The sequence below is a fragment of the Lodderomyces beijingensis genome (assembly GCF_963989305.1).
Source record: "Lodderomyces beijingensis strain CBS 14171 genome assembly, chromosome: 1".
NCBI classification, from domain to species: domain Eukaryota; kingdom Fungi; phylum Ascomycota; class Pichiomycetes; order Serinales; family Debaryomycetaceae; genus Lodderomyces; species Lodderomyces beijingensis.
Window position 1 is genome coordinate 1,722,787 of NC_089970.1, and position 26,472 is coordinate 1,749,258.

General features: G+C 45.4%; 12 protein-coding genes across 12 annotated transcripts; 7 read left to right on the forward strand and 5 right to left on the reverse strand. All coding sequences in view use genetic code 12, as the record gives it.

The window, feature by feature from the left end:
• Positions 1 to 29: 29 nt before the first annotated feature.
• LODBEIA_P06990 (uncharacterized protein) lies at positions 30 to 1,787 on the reverse strand (the record flags this gene model as incomplete). The annotated part of the gene is made up of 1 exon (XM_066976647.1): positions 30 to 1,787. One exon carries the CDS (start codon positions 1,785 to 1,787, stop codon positions 30 to 32), a length of 1,758 nt encoding a protein of 585 aa, XP_066827637.1.
• Positions 1,788 to 2,572: 785 nt separating this feature from the next.
• On the forward strand, positions 2,573 to 3,226 carry LODBEIA_P07000 (uncharacterized protein; the record flags this gene model as incomplete). Its single annotated transcript, XM_066976650.1, has 1 exon — positions 2,573 to 3,226. The coding sequence occupies one exon, from the start codon at positions 2,573 to 2,575 to the stop codon at positions 3,224 to 3,226; it is 654 nt and encodes a 217-aa protein (XP_066827638.1).
• Positions 3,227 to 3,344: 118 nt separating this feature from the next.
• Positions 3,345 to 3,803, reverse strand: LODBEIA_P07010 (uncharacterized protein; the record flags this gene model as incomplete). The annotated part of the gene is made up of 1 exon (XM_066976651.1): positions 3,345 to 3,803. The coding sequence occupies one exon, from the start codon at positions 3,801 to 3,803 to the stop codon at positions 3,345 to 3,347; it is 459 nt and encodes a 152-aa protein (XP_066827639.1).
• A 1,262-nt stretch (positions 3,804 to 5,065) lies between these two features.
• LODBEIA_P07020 (uncharacterized protein) lies at positions 5,066 to 7,555 on the forward strand (the record flags this gene model as incomplete). Its single annotated transcript, XM_066976652.1, has 1 exon — positions 5,066 to 7,555. One exon carries the CDS (start codon positions 5,066 to 5,068, stop codon positions 7,553 to 7,555), a length of 2,490 nt encoding a protein of 829 aa, XP_066827640.1.
• A 223-nt stretch (positions 7,556 to 7,778) lies between these two features.
• On the reverse strand, positions 7,779 to 8,114 carry LODBEIA_P07030 (uncharacterized protein; the record flags this gene model as incomplete). The annotated part of the gene is made up of 1 exon (XM_066976653.1): positions 7,779 to 8,114. The coding sequence occupies one exon, from the start codon at positions 8,112 to 8,114 to the stop codon at positions 7,779 to 7,781; it is 336 nt and encodes a 111-aa protein (XP_066827641.1).
• Positions 8,115 to 8,772: 658 nt separating this feature from the next.
• On the forward strand, positions 8,773 to 9,618 carry LODBEIA_P07040 (uncharacterized protein; the record flags this gene model as incomplete). The annotated part of the gene is made up of 1 exon (XM_066976654.1): positions 8,773 to 9,618. One exon carries the CDS (start codon positions 8,773 to 8,775, stop codon positions 9,616 to 9,618), a length of 846 nt encoding a protein of 281 aa, XP_066827642.1.
• Positions 9,619 to 9,797: 179 nt separating this feature from the next.
• Positions 9,798 to 11,567, reverse strand: LODBEIA_P07050 (uncharacterized protein; the record flags this gene model as incomplete). The annotated part of the gene is made up of 1 exon (XM_066976655.1): positions 9,798 to 11,567. One exon carries the CDS (start codon positions 11,565 to 11,567, stop codon positions 9,798 to 9,800), a length of 1,770 nt encoding a protein of 589 aa, XP_066827643.1.
• A 1,158-nt stretch (positions 11,568 to 12,725) lies between these two features.
• Positions 12,726 to 15,485, reverse strand: LODBEIA_P07060 (uncharacterized protein; the record flags this gene model as incomplete). The annotated part of the gene is made up of 1 exon (XM_066976656.1): positions 12,726 to 15,485. One exon carries the CDS (start codon positions 15,483 to 15,485, stop codon positions 12,726 to 12,728), a length of 2,760 nt encoding a protein of 919 aa, XP_066827644.1.
• Positions 15,486 to 17,655: 2,170 nt separating this feature from the next.
• Positions 17,656 to 18,885, forward strand: LODBEIA_P07070 (uncharacterized protein; the record flags this gene model as incomplete). The annotated part of the gene is made up of 1 exon (XM_066976657.1): positions 17,656 to 18,885. The coding sequence occupies one exon, from the start codon at positions 17,656 to 17,658 to the stop codon at positions 18,883 to 18,885; it is 1,230 nt and encodes a 409-aa protein (XP_066827645.1).
• A 575-nt stretch (positions 18,886 to 19,460) lies between these two features.
• Positions 19,461 to 21,875, forward strand: LODBEIA_P07080 (uncharacterized protein; the record flags this gene model as incomplete). Its single annotated transcript, XM_066976658.1, has 1 exon — positions 19,461 to 21,875. One exon carries the CDS (start codon positions 19,461 to 19,463, stop codon positions 21,873 to 21,875), a length of 2,415 nt encoding a protein of 804 aa, XP_066827646.1.
• A 600-nt stretch (positions 21,876 to 22,475) lies between these two features.
• LODBEIA_P07090 (uncharacterized protein) lies at positions 22,476 to 23,471 on the forward strand (the record flags this gene model as incomplete). Its single annotated transcript, XM_066976659.1, has 1 exon — positions 22,476 to 23,471. One exon carries the CDS (start codon positions 22,476 to 22,478, stop codon positions 23,469 to 23,471), a length of 996 nt encoding a protein of 331 aa, XP_066827647.1.
• Positions 23,472 to 24,135: 664 nt separating this feature from the next.
• LODBEIA_P07100 (uncharacterized protein) lies at positions 24,136 to 26,277 on the forward strand (the record flags this gene model as incomplete). The annotated part of the gene is made up of 1 exon (XM_066976661.1): positions 24,136 to 26,277. The coding sequence occupies one exon, from the start codon at positions 24,136 to 24,138 to the stop codon at positions 26,275 to 26,277; it is 2,142 nt and encodes a 713-aa protein (XP_066827648.1).
• Positions 26,278 to 26,472: the final 195 nt, after the last annotated feature.

Here is a 26,472-nt window from a genome sequence, read left to right on the forward strand (position 1 = left end):
GCAAATCAGTGTAAAGCCATTTGAAGCAATCATTTAATGTTGAGTTGATGTTCCCACCGTTCAATCTGTCGCAACAAGTCATTTTTGGTCTTTTCCTGCTGCTGTAGCACGTAGTTCAAGTGGTTCATGTAAACCACGCTCTTGTTCAAAATCGTTGATTTATTGGGCTTGGTCTCTTTCACCTTGATTGAGCCAATCAAGTCGCTCAAGTCATTGGTGTCGACATTGTTTTTACGTTGCAATGTTTGCACGGCGCACAACTGGGGATTGAGCAACGAAGGCGGCACTATTATTCCCAACTCTTTTATCCTCTCCTTGATCAAATCTCGTCTCCTTCGTTCTACAGCATTGTGGAACTCCCTTCGTCTTTTTAGCTTCTCATCCTTTGATAGTTGCTTCGTTGGAACCGTTAGTGAAGATTCCCTCGACGCTGGCATCGTTGACTGTTTTGAGCCTCCCGGGACCGAAGTGCTTAGAAGAGATTGCTGAGATGGTGGTGGAGACAATGCGTCCCAGTTTTCTTGCTTGACCCCATGATTCGGTATCGAAGAACTCAATTCTCCGAGTCCTCCATAAGCCTGGTTTATAGGCTGAATCCGTCTTTGTGGGTTATCTGGCGGAGAATTTAGATATGAGCCTCCGTAAAAATCCGGCGAGGCGTATGACAGTGGGTCCAAGCGCGGTGATAGGTAGGAAGTGGATTGCGGCACTTGAGTTCCAGAAGATGAGTAAGCGGGCCCGCTGATGCTTCCGTGTCTAGATAGCTCCGGGGTAAAAATGTCCGATGCTCGGTTCTGGTCGTAAACATCTTCAGCTATTGACCTTAGCGAGTTGAAGTGGTTCCCGCTTCGATTTGGAGGCGAAAAGTACTGCGGCGTCAAAAACGAATTTTCCTCCAAGTTTTTGCCTGGCGAGATCAACTCGTCCAAATTGGCCGAGTTTCTTGTATGGTTTAGAAACGGTTGCGAGCTTTGGAGTTGTGGAGAAATGGGTTGAGGTGACGCACTTTCTCCCTGAGAAAAGTTGCGGTTACTCTCATACTGCGGTATGCTTAGCTGCGGGCCCAAGATTGCTTGTGAAAACGCGGCATCGTCCATAAAAGGTTCACTCGTAAACGATCCTGGATTTGTTTCAGAAAACACGTCCTGCTCAGGCGAAAAGTTCCGCAGCTGCTGTAGTTGTTGTTGTTGTTGTATCTGTTGTTGCGGTTGTTGCGGTTGTTGTGATTGTTGTGGTTGTTGTGGTTGTGATTGTTGTTGTTGGTTATAGGCAAACCCCATGGGACTCAAGTAATCATCATTCGAGTCTTGAGTGTTGGAGTTGTATCCCGAAGTGGAAGAAGTTTGATTAAGGTCAGTGTTATTGTTGTTTTCTTCAACAAAAGACCCGCGACGAGTATCATTGCGGTTGTTGTACGCTTCAAATCCTTCTTCTCTCTTTATAAAAGGTTGACCACCTTGAAAATTTGGTTCGTTTAAATCCTGGTTTATACCTTCGAACCCAAAATTGATGTATTCGTTATTTGAGTAAGTGTTGTTCTGAGCACTTGTATAGTTGTTGCTGCTATCATCATTCAACCGGGCAAAGCCATAATTGCTTGGTTGTGGCTCAAACTCGTTATTTGGTTCTTGGGTGTAGTTTGGCTCACTCAAGTCCAACTGCAAAGGGTTGAATACGAAATTGGGTAGTTTGTTGATATTGTCGTCAAGTGTATTGGAATCTTGCATATTGCTCTTGTCTTCAAAAGACGTAAATTCCGTGGGACTGTCTTTCAAGTACTGTTCCATTTTCTAATTCCTTTCTAACTGTTATGGAGACAGCTTGTTGAATGCAATGTGAATGAAAGGAGACTCCTTAAGGGACAGTGTTTCTATAATTATGACAGTTGGCCAAAAAAAAAAGGCGGGCTTTAAGTTATGGAGGTCAATTGGATGAGCTCTCTGAGTAGATGACTTTCCTCCCACCAAGTTGAGTGTAAGTTGAAATAGAGCTTTTCCCGTTGAAGTCGATGTATCGTGTAATGTAACGGTGGCAGCAAAGATACGCAACTTGGGTATTAACTTCCCGATAAATATATATAAAAAAACAACAAAAGATTGCAAGATGTGTGAATGCAAAAGAAAGCTCCCTTTGTTCTGTATAACTTATTGGAGAGCTGAATATAGTAACAGTCACGACAGTGAGTAGCTAGGATCTTGAAAACAGGGTTGGTGGGTTGGGTTGGGTGGTTGGTTGGTATTTAGCTAATTACTGAACTCGTTTACTTGAACCAGTAAATAAATAAATTTGCGACACTCGGGAAACGCGACACGACACGACGCGACACTGGCAACACCATTATCAACCAGACGGGTGGTGTTATCACCTCCAGCCCTTCTCCACCATCCGGATACAGGCAAAGCACTCATCTTCTGCTTGACATAAAAGTGCCGGGAGGCGGGACAATAAACTGCTAAACACTGCCTTTGGCTTACAGCCGTCGTCATTATACTTTGCATTGCTACATTTAACGAAGCACTCATTTGCCGCCAACTACGGAATTTCCATTACTACAACCAGCGCTATCTCTACCATGTCCAGTGCTTCGGAAAACGTGTTTCGGCAACTGTTTCAGAACTGGAACTCGCGAGCTGCACAAGCAAACACAAGCAGTAACCGTCCCGTGCTTTCGGAATGGTCAGATTACTTTAAATCTGGAGCAAACGACTTTTACAATAGATTGCCAACCTCAGTGCAAGATCTCACTAATACCGGCAGTGACCCCAGCAACGTGCAAGAGCCTTTCTGGTTCCAGCTTTCTAGGTTGGAGCGGTTGATTGGATTTGCCTGCTGTCTCGGTGCGTCCATATTGTGCTTTATTGTGTGTTTCTTCATGTTCCCCGTGTTGGCATTGCGGCCAAGGAAGTTTGCCCTTTTGTGGACTGGAGGAACAGTCTTGTTTGTCACGTCTTTTGGGGTCCTCCAAGGACCGTACAACTATGTTCGCCATCTTTTATCGCGAGATCGAATAGTGTTTACGACAATTTTTTTTTTGTCCATCTTGATGGTTCTTTACTCAAGCGTGGTGTTAAAGAGCACTATATTGACAATCATGTCCAGTATTATTGAGATTTTCGCGGTGCTTTACTACGCCGTGAGCTACTTCCCCTTTGGTGCAACCACGTTGACTTTCTTCACCAGCTATATCATGGGATACTTGGGAGGGTTCATTGGAGGTATATTGTAATAAAAAAAAAGGGAAAAAAGGAGAGTATACTTTGGTCATAATACATAGATTTTATTCAAAAAAAAAAACACATCAAAAAAGGGATGGCATAATCTTGTAGTAATTCTTATAAAGAGATTTACAACTTTTCATTTTCAACTTGCTCCAACTCTTTCTTCAACGACTCATGCAACTTGCCCAACTTGGCAAAATCTGTTTCTTGAGCAGGCCACCCCACAATCAACCCGGTCTCGGCGTCTCTTTTTGGAATCAAATGGAAATGGACGTGGTCAACCACCTGGTGTGCAATTCTTCCGTTATTCTGTAAAACGTTGTAGCCTTGTCCGTCGGGCGTGTTGTTGGTATCCAACTTCAAAACATGCGTCAACTTCTTGACAACTGGCAAGATGTCACTCAAGTACTCGTCCGGAATGTTGTGTAGTTTGGCTCCGTGGTACTTAGGTATAACCAAGACGTGAGCTTCAGCCGTTGGTTGGATATCCAAAAATGAATAAGTTAATTTTGTTTCGATTAGCTTAAAAGACGGAATTTCGCCCTTTATAATCTTGCAAAAAATACACGATGCGCTGGAAGCCATTATTGTCGATTGTTTCGCAACTGATTGTCTCTTGTATACGAACCCCAGTATTCTGTACCTTGGTGGTAGTATCAAGTAAGAAAAACGTGGAGAATCAACGTGTTCTTGAAGCAAACGAAGGGGGGGTTTGTTGGCTCCTGGCTATGGCACGCTACCAGAAACTGAGAATAACGGGTGTTGATGAAAGTGCTGCAAACGTTGGCCCACATGTTGTTGCCAACGTTTTGGTTGGCCAACACATAGAAAGAGAGAGAGAGCAGCAGTGTCAAGTCAAGATGAAAAGCTTCATCGGATATATCAGATGAAAATATGGGCACTCGAGACCACAGGTTGGTCTCTCAGGCCCTATCATTTTCAGAGGAATATCTACGCCGTGGGTGGCCTGCTTTTCCCTCTCTGGAGGCCCCCCAGTTGCAACAAATGCGTTTTTTTTTAACGGGTGGCTAAAAGAGTAAGAAGTTCAGCTTAGATAGTCCTGAGACAAGTTAATACTTTCTCCAGTTGAGCTACGAGGGTAATGGTAACTCTACTTGCTGTCTCCATATCTGCAAATGCTATATTGAAGGAGCACACTGTATCGGAAACTTCGAATGGAAGTTCCAAGAGTAACGTAAACTTGGAAATCAACAGGATACGACTGCGCTGGCGCTGACACGCCCGTATAGTAAGCAAGTCTGGGTCCAGAACAACCAGCCAGAGCAGCAACAGCAGCCTGCACCACAGAATGCAAAGCACGCTTCTTCGTATGATTTCTACAACACATTCATCCCCACATTTGAAAACAGTACACCTCTGAACCCAACCCTGAACCTGAATCAAGGCCAAAACCCACCGCCACTCACTTCCAAACCTTCTTCTGAATTGAGCAGAAGCATCCACAACATTTTCGGCAGTAAGCAAAACAATTCAACGTCCAAAGATGCCGCGGGGCCCATGTCTCACTCGGACACCACCCCAACCATCTCCGGTCGCCTTCAAACGACTTGGACAAGTGTAAGTGTAAGTGTAAGTGTAAGTGTGTGCTGGTCTTTGGATCTGGCAGTGTCGCAAAAGTTGGAATTCGGCGACACGGGAGGGCGCGACACGCCTCCCGTTGACTCTCGACACACACCTCTCTCTATGAGGCACTCCCACACTCGGTGTATTTTTGCCATCAAATGTCCAACGGCTTGCACTCCGACAACCTTCTTTTATCTTGATTTTTCAGAAACGAAGAAACATATAGCCCCATTGAGTTGTATAGATCAGTTCCGCAGAGAATAATGGCTGGTGACGACGACAAGAAGCAGCATTTCGATGCGTCAGGCGCATCTACTACTGAGGACAAAACCGCCACTGCGATTTTGAGGAGAAAGAAGAAGGACAATGCGTTGATTGTGGACGATGCCACCAACGACGACAACTCGGTGATCACGATGTCTTCCGACACAATGGAGCTTTTGCAGTTGTTCCGTGGTGACACTGTGTTGGTGAAAGGCAAGAAGAGAAAGGACACGGTGCTTATTGTTCTTGCTGACGACGACATGGAGAACGGAGTGGCAAGAGTCAACCGTTGTGTTCGAAACAATTTGCGTGTCAGGTTGGGGGACATCATCACGGTCCATCCATGTCCCGATATCAAGTACGCCAACAGAATTTCGGTTTTGCCAATTGCCGATACTGTTGAAGGTATCACTGGATCCTTGTTTGATCTCTATTTGAAGCCATACTTTGTTGAAGCTTATAGACCCGTGAGAAAAGGAGACTATTTCACAGTGAGGGGTGGAATGAGACAGGTGGAGTTCAAGGTTGTTGAAGTGGACCCTGAAGAAATTGCTATTGTGGCTCAGGATACCATCATTCACTGTGAAGGCGAACCAATTAACCGTGAAGATGAAGAAAACAACATGAACGAGGTTGGCTATGACGATATTGGAGGATGCAAAAAGCAAATGGCCCAAATTAGGGAGTTGGTTGAATTGCCCTTGAGACACCCCCAGTTGTTCAAGTCCATCGGTATCAAGCCTCCTAAAGGTATATTGATGTATGGTCCTCCGGGAACTGGTAAGACGATCATGGCACGTGCCGTGGCCAATGAGACAGGTGCATTTTTCTTCTTGATCAATGGTCCTGAAATCATGTCCAAGATGGCTGGTGAATCAGAATCCAACTTGAGAAAAGCATTTGAAGAAGCTGAAAAGAACTCACCATCGATTATTTTTATCGATGAAATTGACTCTATTGCTCCCAAGAGAGACAAAACCAATGGTGAAGTTGAAAGAAGAGTCGTGTCACAGTTGTTGACGCTAATGGACGGTATGAAGGCCAGAGCCAATGTTGTCGTTATTGCTGCAACCAACAGACCAAACTCGATTGATCCTGCATTGAGGAGATTTGGAAGATTTGATAGAGAAGTCGATATTGGGGTTCCAGATGCCGAAGGACGTTTGGAGATTTTGAGAATCCACACCAAGAATATGAAGTTGGCTGACGATGTTGATTTGGAAGCCATTGCCGCAGAAACGCACGGTTTTGTTGGTGCAGATGTGGCCTCGTTGTGCTCCGAGGCTGCCATGCAACAGATTCGTGAAAAGATGGACCTCATTGACTTGGAAGAAGAGACCATTGACACTGAAGTGTTGAACTCTCTTGGGGTCACCCAGGACAACTTTAGATTTGCCCTTGGCAACTCCAACCCATCGGCATTGCGTGAAACCGTTGTTGAGAATGTCAATGTCACTTGGGACGACATTGGTGGTTTGGACAATATCAAGAATGAGTTGAAGGAAACCGTTGAATACCCAGTGTTGCACCCAGACCAATACCAAAAGTTTGGTTTGGCTCCAACAAAGGGTGTCTTGTTCTTTGGTCCCCCTGGTACTGGTAAGACACTTTTGGCCAAGGCCGTTGCCACGGAAGTTTCTGCCAACTTTATCAGTGTCAAAGGTCCCGAGTTGTTGAGTATGTGGTATGGTGAATCCGAGTCCAACATTCGAGATATTTTTGATAAAGCGAGAGCCGCGGCTCCCACTGTTGTGTTTTTGGACGAATTGGACTCGATTGCCAAATCTAGAGGTGGATCACAAGGCGACGCTGGGGGAGCATCGGATAGAGTTGTTAATCAATTGTTGACCGAGATGGATGGTATGAATGCCAAAAAGAATGTTTTCGTGATTGGTGCTACCAACAGACCCGATCAGATAGATCCCGCGTTGTTGAGACCAGGTAGATTGGACCAGTTGATTTACGTTCCATTACCAGATGAGCCCGCGAGATTGTCAATATTGCAAGCTCAATTGAGAAACACTCCATTAGAACCAGGCTTAGACTTGAAAGAAATTGCCAAAATCACCCATGGATTCTCTGGTGCCGATTTATCTTACATCGTGCAAAGATCAGCCAAATTTGCCATTAAGGACTCCATTGAAGCCCAGGTTAGAATCTCGAAAGCCAAGGAAGGCAAGGGCGAGGTCAAGACTGAAGATGTTGATATGGTTGAAGGAGGAGCAGGAGAAGGAGAAGAAGAAGAAGAGGATCCAGTTCCTTACATCACCAGAGCTCATGTCGAGGAAGCCATGAAGACTGCCAAGAGATCGGTTTCCGATGCCGAATTGCGTCGTTATGAAGCTTATGCTCAGCAATTGCAAGCATCTAGAGGTCAATTTGCCAATTTCAGATTCAATGAAAATGGCGCCGGTGCTGCAGGTGGAGCAAGCTTGGGATCAGGCGCTGCGTTCGGAAGCGTTGAAGAGGAGGACGACTTGTACAGCTAATAGTACATTTCCAAACTTGACTTATTTTGATCTACTCCACACCACACCACCACCACCACCACCGTTGTTGAAAAAATAATTTTTCCAGTTGACCTGATTGGGTTGTAAAGTTGTATATATATATACAATCTACATATATATGTATACAGATATATATCTTTTATTTTTGCAATGTAAATTTACGATTAAACCAATTGAAACCACGCACAGTTTTTTTTTTTTTTTAAATCTTGTAGTTCAGTTCATCTACACCATCCATTTTCTTTGGAAGTCGAACTGCGTTCCCAATAGGATGGATCACCACATTGTCAATATCCCAAACTCCTTCTCTATAATAGATGTCCTTTTTCAAAAATTCGAGAATTTCGCTTCTGTCATTGGCAACGAGATGGAACGAGCTGCCAGCAAACTTAGTTCTCGCGTCATCGACGTATATGGCGCCCGCAGAACGGATTGGATTTGGCACATTGGCTGGGATATCCTTGACGTGCTCAGCGCGAACTTTTGAACGGTCGGCTGTGGGTAAGTCGTAAACGATGACTAAATACTCTTGAGACATTTTGCGCAGGGTTGATGGGGAGAAGTGACGGATTGAAGCGTGGACGTTATGCGATGCTCTCTTGAAGGTTGCTGTAAGCATTAAGAAAGGGAGGGAAAGGAAAAACGAACGGGTGGAATTTGTGGGGATTGTTGTTGAAGATATTATTCATTGGGAGGTTTTTTTTTCATTCCCGATCTGTTTTGTTTGGAGCGGAAAAACTGTGGATCTCGGAATTTCAACCAACACGAGCCGATGGTGAACTCTGAGCCTACAAATGGGTCTGAAATGAGAGTAAGAAGAGGTGGAAGACAGTTGGGAGAGAAGGGTAGTATCACTGATTCGACCTCGCACGGATTTTCTCCCTTTCTGGACCACTTTCTGCCCTTTGGTCTGAGCATCCCTCGTCGTACTCAATTGACCCTCGACTAAATTTGGACCTCAAGAAAAGGCACAACGGTGGTGTGTTTCTTCCCCAAACCCTCCGTCGATCCATCATGGGCAAATAAGCTGCAACATCTACATCCTCGTATGGGGCCTTTCTAGAGAACAAGAGTCTTGTTCGGAGAGTGCGACGAGATCACAACTCTTGTTCAACGAAAAATAAAGCCCACCAGTGAGGAAAACAAAAAAAAAAAATTATTCACCACTCACCACCAACCCAGCGCAAGTACCAAGGATGTCCGACAACAACAACAACAATATTCTAGAGAGATCGCTAGATGACATCATCGGTGAGCAGAAAAGAGAGCGCAAATTCACGCCCACGAGGAGGAGAGGAGCATCTTCGTCCCTGCATCGTCACAACAGCCACCATCCATATCGAAGACAACCTCCACCGCCACATCGGTTGAATCCAGATGTATACATTCCACGCACAGCCTCCGGGGCCAACGCAAGGATCCCCGTCGATGTGCTACAGATGGCGCAGGGGCGTCCCACGTTGCGCCTCAAGAACATCCACCCCGACTTGAATGGCCAGGACTTGAACGACTTGTTCAGCTCCATCAACGCGGTGGATTTCATCAAGTTCGACGATGCCGACGAGACTGTTGCTTATATATGTTTCCAGAACGATTGCGAGCGCAGCAACCTGGCGGCGATAGACAAGTACGACGGCAAAAAGGCCATGGGCAAGATTTTGATTGTTGAAAATGCCCATGTTGTGAGTCTAGCTGATCGAATCACCGTGGCTCAACCAAGAGACAGGGAAGAGTTCATCAGCGTTGCGCGAGGTGGCCAGGCACCAGCACCAGTTAGAGGCGGGTTGAGAGGGAAAGGAAGAGCCAGATTTGGCGGGGCAAGGAGCGGTAATGGTAGAGGTGGCAGAGGCAGAGGCGGGTCTCGAACTGGTCCAACTAGGAAAACAGCTGAGGACTTGGACAAGGAATTGAATGACTATATGGGTCAGTCTAACGATGCTACATCCAACGGAGAAGGAGAAAATGGAGATCACGGAGATCATGGAGATAATGGACACATGGAACACACGCAGCCCGCTCAGGATGAAATGAGTTTGGACTAGGGTCAGCCACCTCCCCCCACTCACTTTGCCCCTACCAACCATGGTTGGGATGTAATCACCACACACTTACAAGTTGAATTATAAAAAACAAAAAAACAAAAAAAATTTAAGAATAAAACCCCCACGTACTATTATCTATTAAAAATGAAGAAAAAAAAGTTGTTTCTTGTTAAAAATTTTTACCCCATACCTTGAGTCAACTCCACCATCGAGAGATATAAACCTCTAGTTCTTTTTCTGAAATACTTTCCAAAATACAAGAACGGTATTATACCGGCAATGGTGACAAAGTCGATCACAGCCAAGGCAATGTATGTGTTTGCCGTGCCTGAACTTTCCAACCACAACGAACACACAAATGTAAAGATGCATGCCAAAGTGTTGTTTATGATGGACACTCCCACCATTCCCTGAATGACTATATCAGGGTACGCATCCATCAAATAGGACATGGCGGTATCGCCAATGGACCCCCATCCAAAGCCAATGAACCCCAACCCGACATATATACATTGCCAGGGCCACTGGTTCTCTGCGCCAACGCCAAACATGATGAGTCCCACGGGCGATATAATCAAAGTGATGAACAACAAGTATAGACGATACTCGGGCTCCATTACTCCCTCGTGTCTCTTGGCGATCCAGACAACGTGCTTGTCGGAGAAAATACCCGACATGATGCACCCCAAGATGGCGCCGATCAAGGTGGCCACGTTCATCACCGCTACCCCCGTCTCGCTTTTGTTCCAGGGCGGATCGTAGAAGAAAGTATCTTGAGTAGTGAGGAAAAAAGTCATGTACGCATCCTGTAAACCCCACAAGAGTCCCGAGAGCCACACCGCGGGCAAGGTGAACACTTTGAAATAGACGAGAAACCGTTTGAGGTACTGTTGAAAGCCCAATCCCTCTAAATAGGGAGCTGGTGTGATGATGCGGATGCGCTCGCAGTACGACTTGGGCTTTTCCGTGTTGGACTCTTGGTCAATCTTGATTAATTTTTGGGAGATCTCCCGTTCGAGAAAGTTGCGCTCCGATGCGCGTTTCTCCATGGAGCTTGTATCGGCATCGGCATCGTCATCTGCGTCACTCAACGGAGCCTCCTCCTTTTTAATCTTCTCCTCCTCGAGGGTCAACGAGCTGTCATCAACAACCTTGGCTTCCAATATTCGATTATACAACTGTCGATCAAACACGGTTTCCTCGCACCCGAAATACAACACTAGAACAGTAACGCCACATATGATAGCGCCCCACCACCCGACCCACCGGAACGTCATATCCTCAGCGATAATATGCGCAATCAAGGGACCCAAAAACGTCCCCACCGAAGTAGCCAAGATATAAATCGTCAAGACGCTGCCCAAGTCATTCTGGAAAAACACATCGCTCAAGCTCTGCTGCACCTGAGCCTCGGCGCACGCTTCCGAGATCCCGACAAACATCTGCGACCAGATCGTATCTGCCGTCCTGCGACTTAGCGCAAACCAAACACACCCCAACGTGCCACACGTCAAACAGACAAGATAAGTGATTCGGCGTCCGTATAGCGAGGACGCTGGCGCAAAGAACAAGCATGACCAGCCGATGAATATGAACAATACCCCGGCACCGGTGTTCATTGCATCGTATGAGATGCCGTAGAATTGGTTAAGCGAGTCCTGCGCGGCGCCGGCATCGTTGGACGTGGCTGCAGTGAGAGCGGTGATGAAAGATAGCAAGGTGAGGTGCCAGATTTTCCGCGATGATGTCCAATTGAGCGGATCGTTGGGCGAATCTGACGGTTGCGGCATGAGCACGAGGCCGGTTTTGGTGTCGCGTTTGAGCGACTTGCTCAGCGTTAGCGAGCCCTTGCCTTCGCCATTGTCGTGGGCGGCGCCCGTGTAGATGTTGGTGGTGCCGGGGATGAAGTTTTCGTCGTAGTATTCCTGGGGAACGGTGTTGCGCTCCATTTCCACTAATTGATCCTCCTTCTCTCGAAACAAAAAACAAAAATGAAGCAGGGAGTGTTGGGATAGTTATATCTGGTCTTTGTAGTTGGTCGATATATGGGGGTTAATCACAGCCAGCCAAGTCAGCTTAACATCGCACGACGTTCAAGAACAAGGAGGAAGCAAGCGAATCCAAAAAACAAAAAAAAAACTCGAAATAAAAAATCCGACAGTTGCCTATTTCAAAAAATGGTTGAAACTGCAAAAAAATTTTGATTTTTCACCCTGGATGATGGATGAATGTGCTCCCTCTAATTTTTTTTCTTTATGTATTTGTAAATTTTGCAACTTCCTTGAAAAATTCGTGTTGCTAATTGGAATAGCCAAAATCTACCTTATACTCTTCTCTGGCGCTTAGACGGGGGTCTAAAGCTTTTTATATCACTTCACAGATACACCGGTCCAGAAAACGCGATGATCAGAGATAAGAAAAACATTTGCAGAGCAGCAAGCTAATGGATGCCGTTGAATTGACAGGAAACCCTCCCCCCAATTTTACCCCCCAAGGTTTTGACAGTTTTGCCGTTTCTTTTTTTTTTTCTTTCTTTTTTTCTCCTGCTCCATCGCGCGATGTCTGATGGGCATGTCGCGACACGCCATGTCATATTGCTGCAAAATTGACTACAGCAGTCGAGTGTATGGATTTGCAAAGTTTCTATGATCCAGTTAGTTGGTATATATTCGTCTGGCTTCTACTCCCAACATTACGATTGTGATGGATAGGTGGGGGGAGAAAAAGTTGTGCAAGTTGATTCTTTCCGCTGAGGTGAAAACGCCGTCTCTTCGGTGGTCTCCTTTCCTCTGAACAGCCCAAAAAGGCAACTTGTCGTAAGAGATAAAAAAAAAAGAATTTTAGCGCGCGATTTCAATGCCGGGGCTTTTCTTGCTGCTCCGTAGGGGGAAGAGTTCAATCCACCTGATTGTGATCTTTTCTCTATGCTTATAAGAATTGTTCATTTCATTCTAGATCATCTAAATCTAAATATACTATGCTAAAGAAGTTAAAATTTTAAATCTATGTCAAGTAACACACACCCGATAAAAATTAACTACTGGTTGACTCTACTATAATTGTGCTCCCCCGCTCCCTGTTCTTATTCCTCCTCGTTCTCCTTTCAGTTATTTATCATATTGCATGTTATGCTGTATTTGCTCTCTATGTTGTTGCTGTTGCAACTGCTGTTTCCTCTTCCACTCCAAGAGCGGCGACAACTCTTCAATAGGACCCAGTTTGTGCTGAATAAAACTGTGCTCCAATAACTCATCAGTGGAAGCTCTATATCTGACATCGACGCAAAGGCAAATGGAAAGGAACTTCTTGATGGAGTTGCTCAACAACTCGGGTTTCTTCAACTTGGGTGTTCCGTTGGTGGCAATCAAATACAATGCCTTGAGCGGCTCTTCGTTCAAATACGGTGGCTCGCCCTCGATCATCTCAATGGTCATGATACCCAAGGACCAGACATCGACTTTTTCATCGTATTCCTTTTGCTTAACCACTTCCGGCGCCATCCAGTATGGCGTGCCCACCATTGTCGCCCTCTTGTTTCTTTGGTCTGTGAGTTTAGCACAGAATCCAAAATCGGTAATCTTGACGTTTCCTCGTGCATCCAAAAGCACATTGTCTGATTTGATATCACGGTGGATGATGTGTTTTTTATGCAAATGCTGCAACCCTTTCAAAGTTTCAAAACAAATGGTTGCAATTTGTTTTTCACTCAACTTGTTTTCGTTGTTTTCAATAATGTCGGTTAGCGAACCTCCTTCCATATACTCCATGATGACCCACAACTCGGTCTCCTTTCTCAAGTATGAATCCAAAAAGTTGACAATGTTTTTGTGCTGACTATCTTTCATCACCAAGATTTCATTGATGATGAGCTCCTTACGCGGCTGCACATTCAAGTCCATTTGCTTGATAGCAACTTTCTTCTTTTCGGATATCAACTCGGCCAAATAAACATTACCACTTGCTCCTTGGCCGGCTTTTTCAATAATTTTGAAGAGGGACTTGGGGTCGTTACTGTTGACAACTGTTTTCAATTTCGCGATAACTTGAAGGTCGTTCAATCTTTCTCTTTCCTTCTTCAACTGTTTCGCAGTCTTGATTGGCGCAGGACCCGTTGAAATTGCCGGGGCAACATCTTTCTTTACCGTGTCCGAGCTGCTCTGCTGCTGTTGTTGTTGACGTTGTTGTTGTTGTTGTTGTTGTTGTTGTTGTTGTTGTTGTTGTTGCTGACCTTTTGGTTTCAATTGCAAAGGCTTGATAGGTTCAATGAGTGGATTTAAAGGCTTGGTGGCTCCATGTGAGGCTCCCACTGGTCCAGTAAGAGGTTGTTGGTGTTGGTGTTGGTATTGATGTTGTTGTTGTTGATGCTGTTGTGGGTGCTGCCGTGTTGGCGATGGCTGGCTCTCTGTTGACCGCGATTCCAACGAGTTGCTCTTGCTGTCCTTCTTTGGCATCAAGCTAGTCTTGACGGGACCTTCGAGGACATTTTCAAATCCCAAAGCATGGTTGCTCCTTTGGATCTTCACGTCGGGGTGTATGTGGGACTGATTTTGTTGCGACGAAAGTTTAGTCGGGCTAGTTGTCAAAGGTGCAGAGGGAGGGCTCAGCTTGGGCATGGAGAAACGCGGTTGCTGTTGCTGTTGCTGTTGGTTTAGTTGTTGTTCAGATGGTGTTACATTAGCTTGGTATTTCAAGCTGCTTGTTCCTGGCGGCGGGGGTGCCCGTCGCCCAGGAATAAGGGAGTCTCCCTTTTGGATCGAGGAACCCTCCGACTTGTTGAGGAGGTTGCCCAACGGCGAGATGGTACCTTCATTCTCCACTTCTGGAGATGTACTTGGATAAGTGGCATTGGTGGGAGTAGGAGGCTTGGGCGCGGCTCTACTTGGTTTAAATGGAACAGTTGTGTTTTTTGCGGGTGGCTTTGTCCATTCCTCTAGGCTCGAGTTGTAGTCCATCTTTGGAACTTTGCCATTCAAGTTGGCAACCATTGGCGAGTTCATCGATGATGGTGCTTCTGGGTTAGAGCCGCCATTTATGTCAGAGTAAAACTCCAAAACTTCGATAACTGCCACGGGATCTTTCTTCCAGTCCTCGGTGGTGATTTTCGAATGCTGCAACAAGCTTTTCCAAGTTTCTGGCAACCCCGTGAAGCTTCCACTTGCGGGGTCGAACCCAACATGGACCTTGTGCGTGTAGTTGATTGGACTAGAAATACTGGCGTTTCCTCCGTTTAAACTGTTCCCTAGACTACTGGTGGTGGTAGTGGTGGTGGTGGCGGTGGCGTGAGCAGAGGCACTTGAAAGTGGTCCCGTTGTTGTGAAATTGAAGCCCGATGAAGATTGTGAAGAAACAATTGTTGCATTACCTGACTGGCCAATGTTTGCAGAGGGGCATTTGGCAGCAAAAGCATCCAACCAGTCGAGGTAATCGTTATTGGTTTTGATCGACACCAATATTGGTTTGCCATTATTTCTAGGGATGATTTCAAACGACTGGGCAGTCTTGTTGTTGTGACCAGTTTGCGGTTTCAAATTGATGGCGCTGATCAACGTCAATGCAATTGAGAACTCTGGGAGCGGGCTATCATTTAGGTACGGTTCTGTTTTATAAAAATTGAGGGTTCTGTCGTTGATCACCATGAAGCGCTTGTTCCACCGAAACGAAGTGAATATACCATCATCTTTGACATGCACCCAGCCTGAATGGCGTTTATTAGAACCGAGATTCAACTCAACTGGTTTAACCGACGCTAGGGTATTCAACGGTGAATAACCTTGTTTGAATGTATGCGGCGAGCCGTTTCTCAAAGCTCCAGGAGGCGGTGGTGCCCGTCGATGATTTTTCAAATCCGACGTGTATACGGTGGTCATGAGCTGCTGGGTCCTTTGGCGGTTGGCGGTTGGCGTTTGACGTTCTGAAATTTGACGTCTGAAGTTTCCAATCTAGACAGGGGTGGGGAGGGGAAGGAAAATGGTTAGTTGATCGGGATCAAAAAAGAAAAAAAAAACAACAACTCTACACGTGTCAGTTTGCTTTTCTTTCTAGACCTTGAGATTATACCCCTTGGTGGATCTTGAGTTGAAACGCAGTGTATGAAAGGAAAGGACAAAAAAAAACTGTTTTTAAGCTGTCAATGTGCTTGAAAAGATTTGGTCGAGAAACATCCACTTTCCAACCCAAGTGGTCTGTGTGTGTGTGTGAGGTGTGAAGGAAAAAGGGGAGTCTTATTCTTCTTTGGACGTTGTGATTTTTATTGAAATTGCAATTTTCGCCCTTTTCAACTTTTTTATTATTTGTTGTTTTTATTTTCTGGTGGGGGGTCGGAAGTGGTGAAGGGGTAAACACACCGCAGGGTGCTAAATATATCGCCTTTACCACCCATACCCGTGAGTCCTCGCATAGCATATAGAGGGGTGGAGGAAGACGGCTGGTGGTGATGGCGACGGTGATGTATGACACTTTGAGATTTTGGACTTGGAAAAAGCGGTGGTGGTAGGAAGGAGAAAGGGATCAGATCCCAAGCTCGATTCATTCACCACCACCACCACCACCACTACACCAGCTTTTACGTTCAGGTATGCCCGAGATCAGAGATCGTGGACCGGGGGTCCACGGATTCGTATACAATAAAGCTCTCACTGAAGATCATGGAACGACAGTTTCACCTTTCTTTTCTAGTTTCAAAACAACCGTATTGATTTCCTCTGTTGTCCTCGATTGTTCATCCGCGCGTGTATTCTATTTTTCCTCTTTTTATTTGAGAGGGAGCAAGTGTTTTTAGCCAAGAGACCTTTAGCCCTCGTCGATGCCAGCAACTCAGAGAATTGTCGATCCGCTAACCAAAGCGTGTGTTTGGACTTTGCTATTGTCTCTGCAGACTATGGAAAACCAAGCAGGGTAAGCGAAGGAAGACGTCTAGAACTCTTGAAACACAACCCACATTGGATGCTGGCTCTTATTGTTAAGGGGCGGCGTATCTCGGCTTAAAATTGTGGATTTTGCACTAAATAGGTAATATTCCAAACACACCGCACACCACACATAAAAACCCCCTAAAAAAAAATCAAAAACTCACCTCGGTCGGAGACGCGTCTTGGGCACCACTCGGGCTCTTGTCTAATTTCGCCTTCACACACAGACACAGGCAACACACTTCTTTTGTATTGTTTGCAGGACCAGGAGCCGGAATGGATCCTGGCGGCTTGCAAGGCTTGTATCTACTGGGGCGAGAGGCGGGTAGGAGAAAGCTCATGTAAATTTGTTAGAAGGCGGTCTTTTGTTCCAATTTTGACCCGAGTTGTTGCAAAAATCGAGCAGAAATTGCAAAATGTTTGCTGCAGCGATCCCTCGCGGACAAGATCATGAATGAAATAAAGAGACATCTGCGAGCACGATGGGCGATTTGAGACCTCATCTTGATCCCAGGTTTAAAAAGAAAAACAAGAAAAGAAAAAAACGTGGATCGAGATCTCAATCTTCGTAGTGGTTACACCTTACGCTTCTTTTCAAGCACCTGCTAGCCATTCGAGTGTTTTTCAAATTGCAAGAAAAAAAAGTGCCCAATCTTTTAGAACAAAAAGAACCCTCTTGCCATGTCCTTCATTCGCTCAGCTTGAAACTTCCTTTCCCTTTCCTTTGGCCACTTCTCTCATCCACCTCCATATTTTAAAGCCGCACACTCTAGAGAAGTAGATAGAGAGGGAGGAACAAAAAATACTCGATAAATTTTATCTCTCCTTGTTCCATCGTAGCAAAAGCAATCGGTGATAAAGAGTGGTGCATGCCATATTCCCGATCTGCAATCAAAGTCCCATAAACTGGGCACGTTGAACATACTACAAGAGTCTACCCACACACTCACTCATAATCAACTTTAGCATTCAAATATAAACTATAGAGTCTTCGTTTAAGCTTAAAGCAAAAGAGGTACATCAATCAATCAATCCATCAATCGATTCTTTCTCTTTCTTTTTTTTTAAGTTGTTTGCGTTAAACAAGAGAAGCCTTTCACGTTTGAGCATTGTTTGCTTGCTCATTTCAATGCTTCTAGTGTTGCGACCGAGAACCCATCATCTTATATCGGCTGTTTCGAAAACCCCCTTGCCGGCATTCTTTAGTCGGAAATACTCCTGTACGACTCTCGACGACAACGACGACAACGGTCACAACGACAAGAGCACACAGCAGCAGCAGATGACGATAGAAAATTATGATGCTATGAAATATCGAAAATGGGTCCAGGTCAAGGGTACTTGCGAGGACGAAAAGAACAAGTTCTCAGTCATGTCGTTCAACTTGCTATCGAGGCACTACATTTGGCCTCATGTCTACAAAGATTTGTCTCTGGAATACCTAGATTGGAATGGCCACCGTTTCCCCTTGATCAACAAAACCATTCAGCAATTCCAATGCGACATCATCTGCCTCCAGGAGATGGAGTACCATCTCTACAAGCACTTTTGGAGTAAGCAATTCCCCAGCTCCGAATATACGAGCTTCTACGTTCAAAAATCGTCCATCTTCCAATCGAACAAGGATGACAAGAGAGACGGGGTTGGCATTTTCGTAAATGCCACTAGGTTCGATGTGCTCAAAGAGAAACGGATAAATTTCGGCCAGCTCATTCTAAAAGATAAGAAAAAATACCAATATACAAAGGATCTAATGAATCGACTACTCCCGCGCAACACTGTGGCGTTGATCCTAAAGCTATACGACAAACAGGCAGATAAGATTGTCTACGTGACAAATACGCATTTGTACTGGTCTCCCCAGTATAACGACGTCAAGGTGCTACAAACAAAGCTAATGTTGGACCAATTGAAAAAATTCGTCAAGGAAGTGAACGCGTCCATCATTTTCCTAGGGGACTTGAACTCCAACCACAAATCAGACGTTTTCAACCTCATCACCAAGGAAACACTAGATACACTCCTATCGCAAGCTTTTGCCGGGAAAAACTACGGAGTCAACAATGCATTGATAGATAAACAAGGCAAAGTGGAGAACCCGATTCCGCTCAAGAGCGCCTACGAGAAATTACTAGCAGCAAACCAACTACGATTTACAAGTTTTGCACCTTCGTTTGCAGATGTCCTAGATCACATCTTTGTCTCAGACGACATTGAAGTTCATAGCATATTAGGCGGTGTTGATGAGCTGTACATTTCAAGTCTCCCAGTGAAAGGTTTTCCTAACGAGCAGTTTCCTTCTGACCATATTCCAATTATCGCCGAACTTAGCTACGAGAGAGGCGCCTCAAGCTTCTAGCTTTTGTCACTAACCACCGCCATAGACATGTTTTAGCGTCATATATATACACATAACGACGACAAAACCATTGACCATAGTAGCAAGACTTGAATCCTACCCAAATATATACCCCTATATATATACAAGCATTACCTATCTATGTGAGTGATGGTCGTGTACTCCTGGCAGTATGGTTTCTCGCTCTTTCTCTTGATAACTCTGGCTGACAACTGTGATGTCGAAACAAACTGGAAAAAAATACTCCAAATCATTAAGAAGACTTACTAAATCTCCTACATGGTAACTACAGCAAATCAACGTCGACCATAAAGAACAGTGTGGTGAATCAATCATCTCGTGGAAGTTTGCAGAATAGGCGCCCATTGGAATTTATAAAGGAAAAAAAAAAAGTGGAACGAAGGAAAAAAAAAAAGTGGAACGAAGGAAAAAAAAAAAACGGAACAAATATATAAAAGGAAACAGAGCCAGCCAGATTGAAACGGTTGCAAGGCGCAGGAAGAGAGCAGTGGTATCAGGGAATAAGATAAGAAACGAAAGAGATGAATCTCGGTAACAACTTTCAGCATTCTCAGATGCAGGGACAGCCCAAATCGAATTTGCAAGCGCAGCAAATACTCTTGCAGCAGCTTCATCTGGGACAGCAGCAGTCACATCTTCAGCTGCAACAACCTCAGCAACCGCAAAATGCAGGGAACGGACTAGCTGCCGGCTTTCAACCAAACGACGCCTTTAACGACAATCTTGGTCAGAACGTGTTTCAAAATAGCTTTCTGCGGAACCTGAACTCCTTGCAACAACAACAACAGCAACAGCAGCAGCAACAGCAACAACAACAACAACAGCAGCAGTTCCTTCCACAATTTCAACAAAATCAATCTGCTCAAAGTGGCGGAAACCCACAAGTAATTGGCGGCGGTATTCTGCAATCGCAGCAGCCGTACCAACCGAACCCCCAATTGCAGAGACACGTCGCAGGCCTTCAGCAACCATTCTTCAATCAACCACAATCGGTACTTCTGAATCAACAAAAACAACAGCAGCAGCAACAACAACAACAACAACAACAACAACAACAGCAGCAGCAGCAGCAACACCTTCAAATGCAAGCAGGGCAGTTACAAACGCCGGCGCCCAAGCACAACAAATTGAATGTAGATAATCCAAACAGCGACCACTGGCAAAACCAAGAACAATTATACCAACTATCTAGGTCAAATAAAGTCCCGCACTCGTATGCAAGACAGTACGCTTCAAATTCGAGAAAATTGAAAAACCCATATACAGACCCAAAGTCGATAGGTTTAGTAGAGGCGACCAAGGCCATCGTGGCTAATGCAGAAGAAGAGGAGCAGAAGAGGAGCAGCCTGTCTAGTAGTGACACGCCAACTACAAACTCGGCGTTGCTCCACAACAAGAAAATCTCGCAAGACCTTGATGACGACTCGATGGAAGAGCAGCGGATGAGATTGAAAACACAGGGCAGACAGTTGTGGTGCCAGTTGGACTTGAGTGGACAAGGGTTGGTGCACCTATCGCCAAAGCTATTTCATTACGACTTTCTAGAATCATTATATTTAAACAACAACAAATTGACCACTGTTCCGCGGGCGATCAGCAAGTTGAGGAGTTTGAGAATACTTGATCTATCCAACAATAGAATCAGCGAGCTTCCTTCTGAGCTTGGCTTGTGTTTCAATTTGCGATTCTTGTACTTGTTTGACAACAACATCAAGTCTTTGCCCAGCTCCTTTGGCAACTTGATTGAGCTTTTGACGTTGGGAATAGAGGGAAACCCAATGGACTTGAGTACAGCAAACTTGCTAGCGGAAAGGGGAACCAAAGACCTTATAGCCACAATCAGAGACCTGCAAACAACGAGGAAACCGCCGGCACCGAGACCATGGTTGCAAGTGGAGGATGATGGAGAAGTGGTTGATTCTCAAGAAGCGTACACTCAGGAGAGCAACAATCAAGCCAACACATTCACAATACTTTCGTACAACACCTTGTGTCAGCATTATGCAACGCCAAAAATGTACAAATTTACTCCCTCGTGGGCTTTGCAGTGGGACTATCGGAGAGCTGCATTGGAAAAGGAAATTTTGCATTATTCCACCGATATCATCTGTATGCAAGAAATGGAAACCAAGACCTACATGGATTTTTGGTACCACTTGTTGACGCAGAATGGTTACAAAGGGTTGTTTTTCAACAAGACGAGATCAAAAACGATGAGCGAGAAGGACTCGTTGAAAGTTGATGGATGTGCCACTTTTTACAAAGTCGACAAGTTTACCTTGGTGCATAAACAAAACTTTGAATACAATAGTGTGTGCATGGGGTCCGACAAGTACAAGAAGACCAAGGACTTGTTCAATCGGTTTATGAACAAGGACAACATTGCGTTGATATCGTATTTGCAGCATAAGGAAACGGGCGAAAAGATTTGCTTTGTCAATACGCATTTGCACTGGGACCCGGCGTTTAACGATGTCAAGACGTTGCAAATTGGGATACTTTTAGAAGAGCTCCAGCATATAATCAAGAAATACCAGCATGCGTCGTCATTGGATGAAGTGAAAAACTCGTCGCTTGTTATTTGCGGGGATTTCAACTCCGTGAAAGAGTCAGCCGTGTACCAGCTTTTCTCAACTGGGGCCTCAAAGAACCACGACGATATGGCTGGCCGTGACTATGGTAAGCACACGGAATCCGGTTTCCATCATCCATTCAAGCTAAAGTCGGCCTATGAAACTCTTGGCGAGTTGCCATTTACGAATTTGACCCCTGCATTCACTGATAACATTGACTATATATGGTATCTGACCTCGACGTTGCAAGTGAAGGGGTTGTTGGGTAAAGTTGATCAAGAATACGCCGATGAGTGTATTGGGTTCCCCGATGCTCATTTCCCGAGTGATCATGTTCCAATCTTGGCCAAGTTCCAAATCAAGAAATCACTTGCTGGTGGTGGTGGTAGCAATTGAGGTGGTGGCGGCGGCGGCGGTGGCAGTAGTGTGAGTGTTTGTGCTAGTGGTGGTTGATGTTGATGTTGTATAGATGTAAAAATTTTTGAGAATTATTATAAGAGAAATCGTTGGAAAGATTGTAAGTTGTTTTGCACTATTAGATCAGCTGACTTCCAGCTCCAATGTGCTTTCCTGAACCCTGTCGAAACGAAAGTTGGCATTAGATCCAGGCGCCTGGACATGCATATCACTACCGGCTGCAAAAGATCTCTCTTTCTTTAATTTTGCGGTTTCAGTTCAGACTTTGTGTCAGTGGGCACACGGAGAAACTGCGGTTCCGCAGAAAACGTTTGTGAGTCTCATTTGCAGATATTACGCGGAGATAGAGAGAGAAAGAAGAGTATGGCGTTGGGGGAGACGGAACACGAACTGGAAGTATTTTTTGGGGGACACGTTCTCTATTAACACCCACGATGTCTGTGCGTTTATTAAAGCTGAGGGATTCTGTAACTTGTAGGGGAGACCGAGCTGGGCCATGGCCTCGTTCCCCCAAAAAGTAGACTTGACTTTGGCGTTCTCTTTTCTCTTCATTTCATTTCAGTTGGTTAAGTCAATGCCATGTCGTTGTTGATCCCAACACAAGATGATTACGATGATGCCCATGCCAACCAAGACCAGCAAGAGATATGGGTCAAGAAATGGCAGGAGCTAAGAAGAGAAAAAGATCCCGTTCTGGGCAAATTGAAATATCCTTGGGATTTCGAAGTAGTGCCGGGTTTCTTCAAGCAAAGCGATCCTGCAACAGATGATTTGAACTTCAATTACGCGACAGACCATATGGGACGCCTCAAGTCTTGGCGCGAGATAATCACGGAATTGAAGCAATTGAACGCCGGCGCCGGCGACAACGTCGAATACAAGCTCTTGTTCTTAGCTAGACATGGCAACGGGTACCATAATCAAGTAGTGACCAGATACGGGATCGACGCATGGGAGAAGGAGTTGCATGCCTTGGGCGATGTCGATGGAATCCACTATGGACCTGACCCCGAATTGACCGAGTTGGGCATTGCACAAGCGAAAGAAAACCACGATTTATGGGCCGATGAGTTGAAGCAGGGCGCGCCCATACCGGCCAAGTTCTTTGTTTCACCATTACAGCGGTCGTGCAACACTTTGAAAATCACATGGCAAGATCTCAAGCCAGATGACAAACACCCTGTTGTAGTGGAGAAAATCAGAGAAACAATCGGCAAGAACTTGTGCGACAAACGATCGCCCAAGCTGACTATAGATGCAAGATTTGGCCCGGCTGGATTCAACACCGATGACATTCTCGAGGAAGACGACGTGTATTTCTTGCACGATAAGCGCGAAACCATGGCCGAGCAAACAACGAGAATAATGCAATTTGTACAGGAGTTGTTTGAACTGGATTGCGACGAGTGTGGCCGTGTCGATAAACTCAAGGCCGAGGAGAATATCTTCATCTCAACCCACTCCCACGCGGGGACTATAAGATGCTTCATCTTGGCTGTCAAGCACCGAAACTATACCATCAGCACCGGCGGCATGTTGCCTGTGGTAGTGAAGGGCACGAGGAGATCATCCTGAGCCGCGCCCATAGGTAGATTCCGTCAATTGTCGTGAAAACTTCAAACGCGACAAACGGTGAGCCCTCGACTTGCGACAATTGACGGAGTAAAAATAGAGCCACTAGAAATTTATTAAAAATAGATCACTCCCCCACACCCCCCACGCCCCTTCCTCGATTGCCTCTTTTAGGCATCAATTGCAACAAAGACCCTATTCTCTTCCTCTCTTTGTTCTTTATGCATTAACGCTCCGCGTCACGTGACGGTATTTGGAGAAGCAACACCCACGGGGCCACTGATATCAAAACAAAACACAGTAGGTGAAAGAATAACAGGTATGGTCTTGAATTGAGAGATCATTATGGTAGATCATCCTTTGCCTGGCGATCCTCATTATCCCAACTGTATTGAAATATTGAAATTGAGGTATTATTAGGTGGCGCAATCTTTTTTTTTTTTCATACTTTCTTTTATTACCACTGCTGGAAAAAGGTTCTACTTTTAAGGGAGCCAGCGTTGCAATTTATATACATATACTATATAAAGCACACCACCCAGCGTTGAACCCCCCCCTTAGGGAAGCTTGATCTGGCTTGCTTCAGACTCACGATAACTTTGTAGAGACATTTTACTGACAAACTACATCTAGATCTGCTTCCACTACCTCCCGCACCTCCAGATTCATGAAGAAATCTCCCTTCATATGTGTGGTTGCAAGTCTAAGTACACTCACGCAGGCATTTTGGCCGTTTGACTCAGGAACAGCGTCGCAATCGGGATCAGCAGCATCGTCGCCGTCAGCGACTGCAACTGATGGGGGAGATTCATGGTATAACAATCTTTTTGGCTTCGGGAATGATTCGTCACCAGCATCAGCAGCTTCGACCTCTATTTCAGCCACGGGAGCAGCAGGAACCGGTTCGTCAAACCCCTATGCCCCCATTCGTGCCGCGTGTCCCGGTGGATCGTTGATTCGAGAAGCCGACGGACTCTCCGATAACGAAAAGGACTACATTCGAGCACGACAAGAGATGACCAACAGCAACATTATCGATTTTTTGCAAAATCGCGCTAATCTCTCCGACTTTGATGCCGAGTCCTTTGTCAATGACAATGCACAAGAACACAATATCACCATTGGGTTGACTTTTAGCGGTGGGGGATACAGGGCCATGCTTTGTGGCGCGGGACAATTGTTGGCGACCGATGGCCGGTTCCCCGATGCAAACGCACACGGGGTCGGGGGATTGCTCCAGTCTGCAACTTATTTGGTGGGGTTGTCCGGTGGAAACTGGCTCGTGGGCAGCTTAGTCATGAACAACTGGATCTCTGTTGGAGATATTGTCAATGGCACTTCCAACATTTGGCAGCTTGAAGATTCGATTATTAACCCTAGTGGCTTGAGAATCGACAAAACAATTGCCTACTATTATGGCTTGCAGCAGGCTGTCGAGGCTAAACTGGATGCAGGGTTCAACACCACCATCACCGATATCTGGGGCAGAGCTCTCGCGCATCAATTTTTCGATGATCCTAGCGGCGGCGAAAACATCACTTGGTCCAGTGTGAGGAACATGTCTCATTTCCAAGACCACACCATGCCGTATTTTTTCGTTGTTGCCAACGGAAGGCTGCCGCATACTTTGATTATCAACGAAAACAGTACCGTTGTTGAAATCTCGGCTTATGATTTGGGCTCGTGGGACAGATCCTTGAGGTCTTTTACCGATGTCGAATATTTGGGGTCAGTTGTCAATGACGGGAATCCCAACAATACAGATGTATGTGTGAGGCGCTTTGACAATGCTGGCTTCATCATGGGCACCTCGTCGTCCTTGTTCAATCAGATTGTGCTTCAGTTGGGCAACTACGACATCAATAGTATAATCAAATCCGTGTTGACGGATTTGTTGTTAACAGTCACCTATGAGCAGTACGACATTGCAGCATATGCCCCCAATCCGTTTTTTGGAAACGTGAATGGAGAAAGTGACCACATTGCCCAGAACGAAACCCTTTTCTTGGTTGATGGAGGCGAGGATCTTCAAAATGTGCCATTTTACCCGTTAATCCAAACTGCACGTGATGTTGACGTTATCTTTGCATTTGACAATTCAGCAGACACTATAGACCAATGGCCGAATGGAACATCGATTCAAGAGACGTACAAGAGACAGTTTTCACTTCAGGGAAAGGGAACACCATTCCCATTTGCTCCCGATGTCGACACATTCATCAAACAGAAACTTCACGAAAAGCCCGTGTTTTTCGGATGCAATGCCTCAGAGTTGGATGATTTGGTGGCGTGGCATGAAAATGACCAAATAAACTCCACAGATGTGCCCTTGGTCGTTTACATATCCAATGCGCGACAAAGTTACAACTCGAATTTCTCAACTTTCAAACTCTCCTACGAGGACCAGGAGAAATGGGGTGCCATCCAGAATGGGTTTGAAGTAATGTCGAGAAACAACTTGACGGAGGATTCGAATTGGTTGGCATGTGTTGGATGTGCCATCATCAGGAGACAACAAGAGCGATTCGGACAAGAACAATCGGAACAATGCAAAAGCTGCTTTCAAGAATATTGCTGGACTGGTGGCGCCAAGGAAGCCGCTGCAGTCTCGAGCGTCAGTGGAATAAGTGGACTTGCCACCTCTTCTCCCACTTCATCACCATCGTCGTCTGCGTCAGGGTCTGGTGGGTCTTCAAGCAGCAGTGGCTCTAGTTCCAGCAAGGATAATGACGGTGAGTATTCAACCAGACTTCCTTCTTATCTTTTACTTTTGGCTAATTTAATTCTTGGGTTTACAGCATTTTTATAGAGTTGTTAAGATTGAATTTGGAGTGTTTTTTTTGACTTTGTTTTTGGCTTTTCGTTTTTTTTTTTTTTTTTTTTTGGTCTCTTGCAGGTTGGACCTGCGCTCTCTGCGCGAGGGCATCGAGATTTAATATTGTTTGGCAAGCCAGAGTTTGAGATTTACCCAACCATCGAGTAGTTGTAAGTATTAACTACCTCT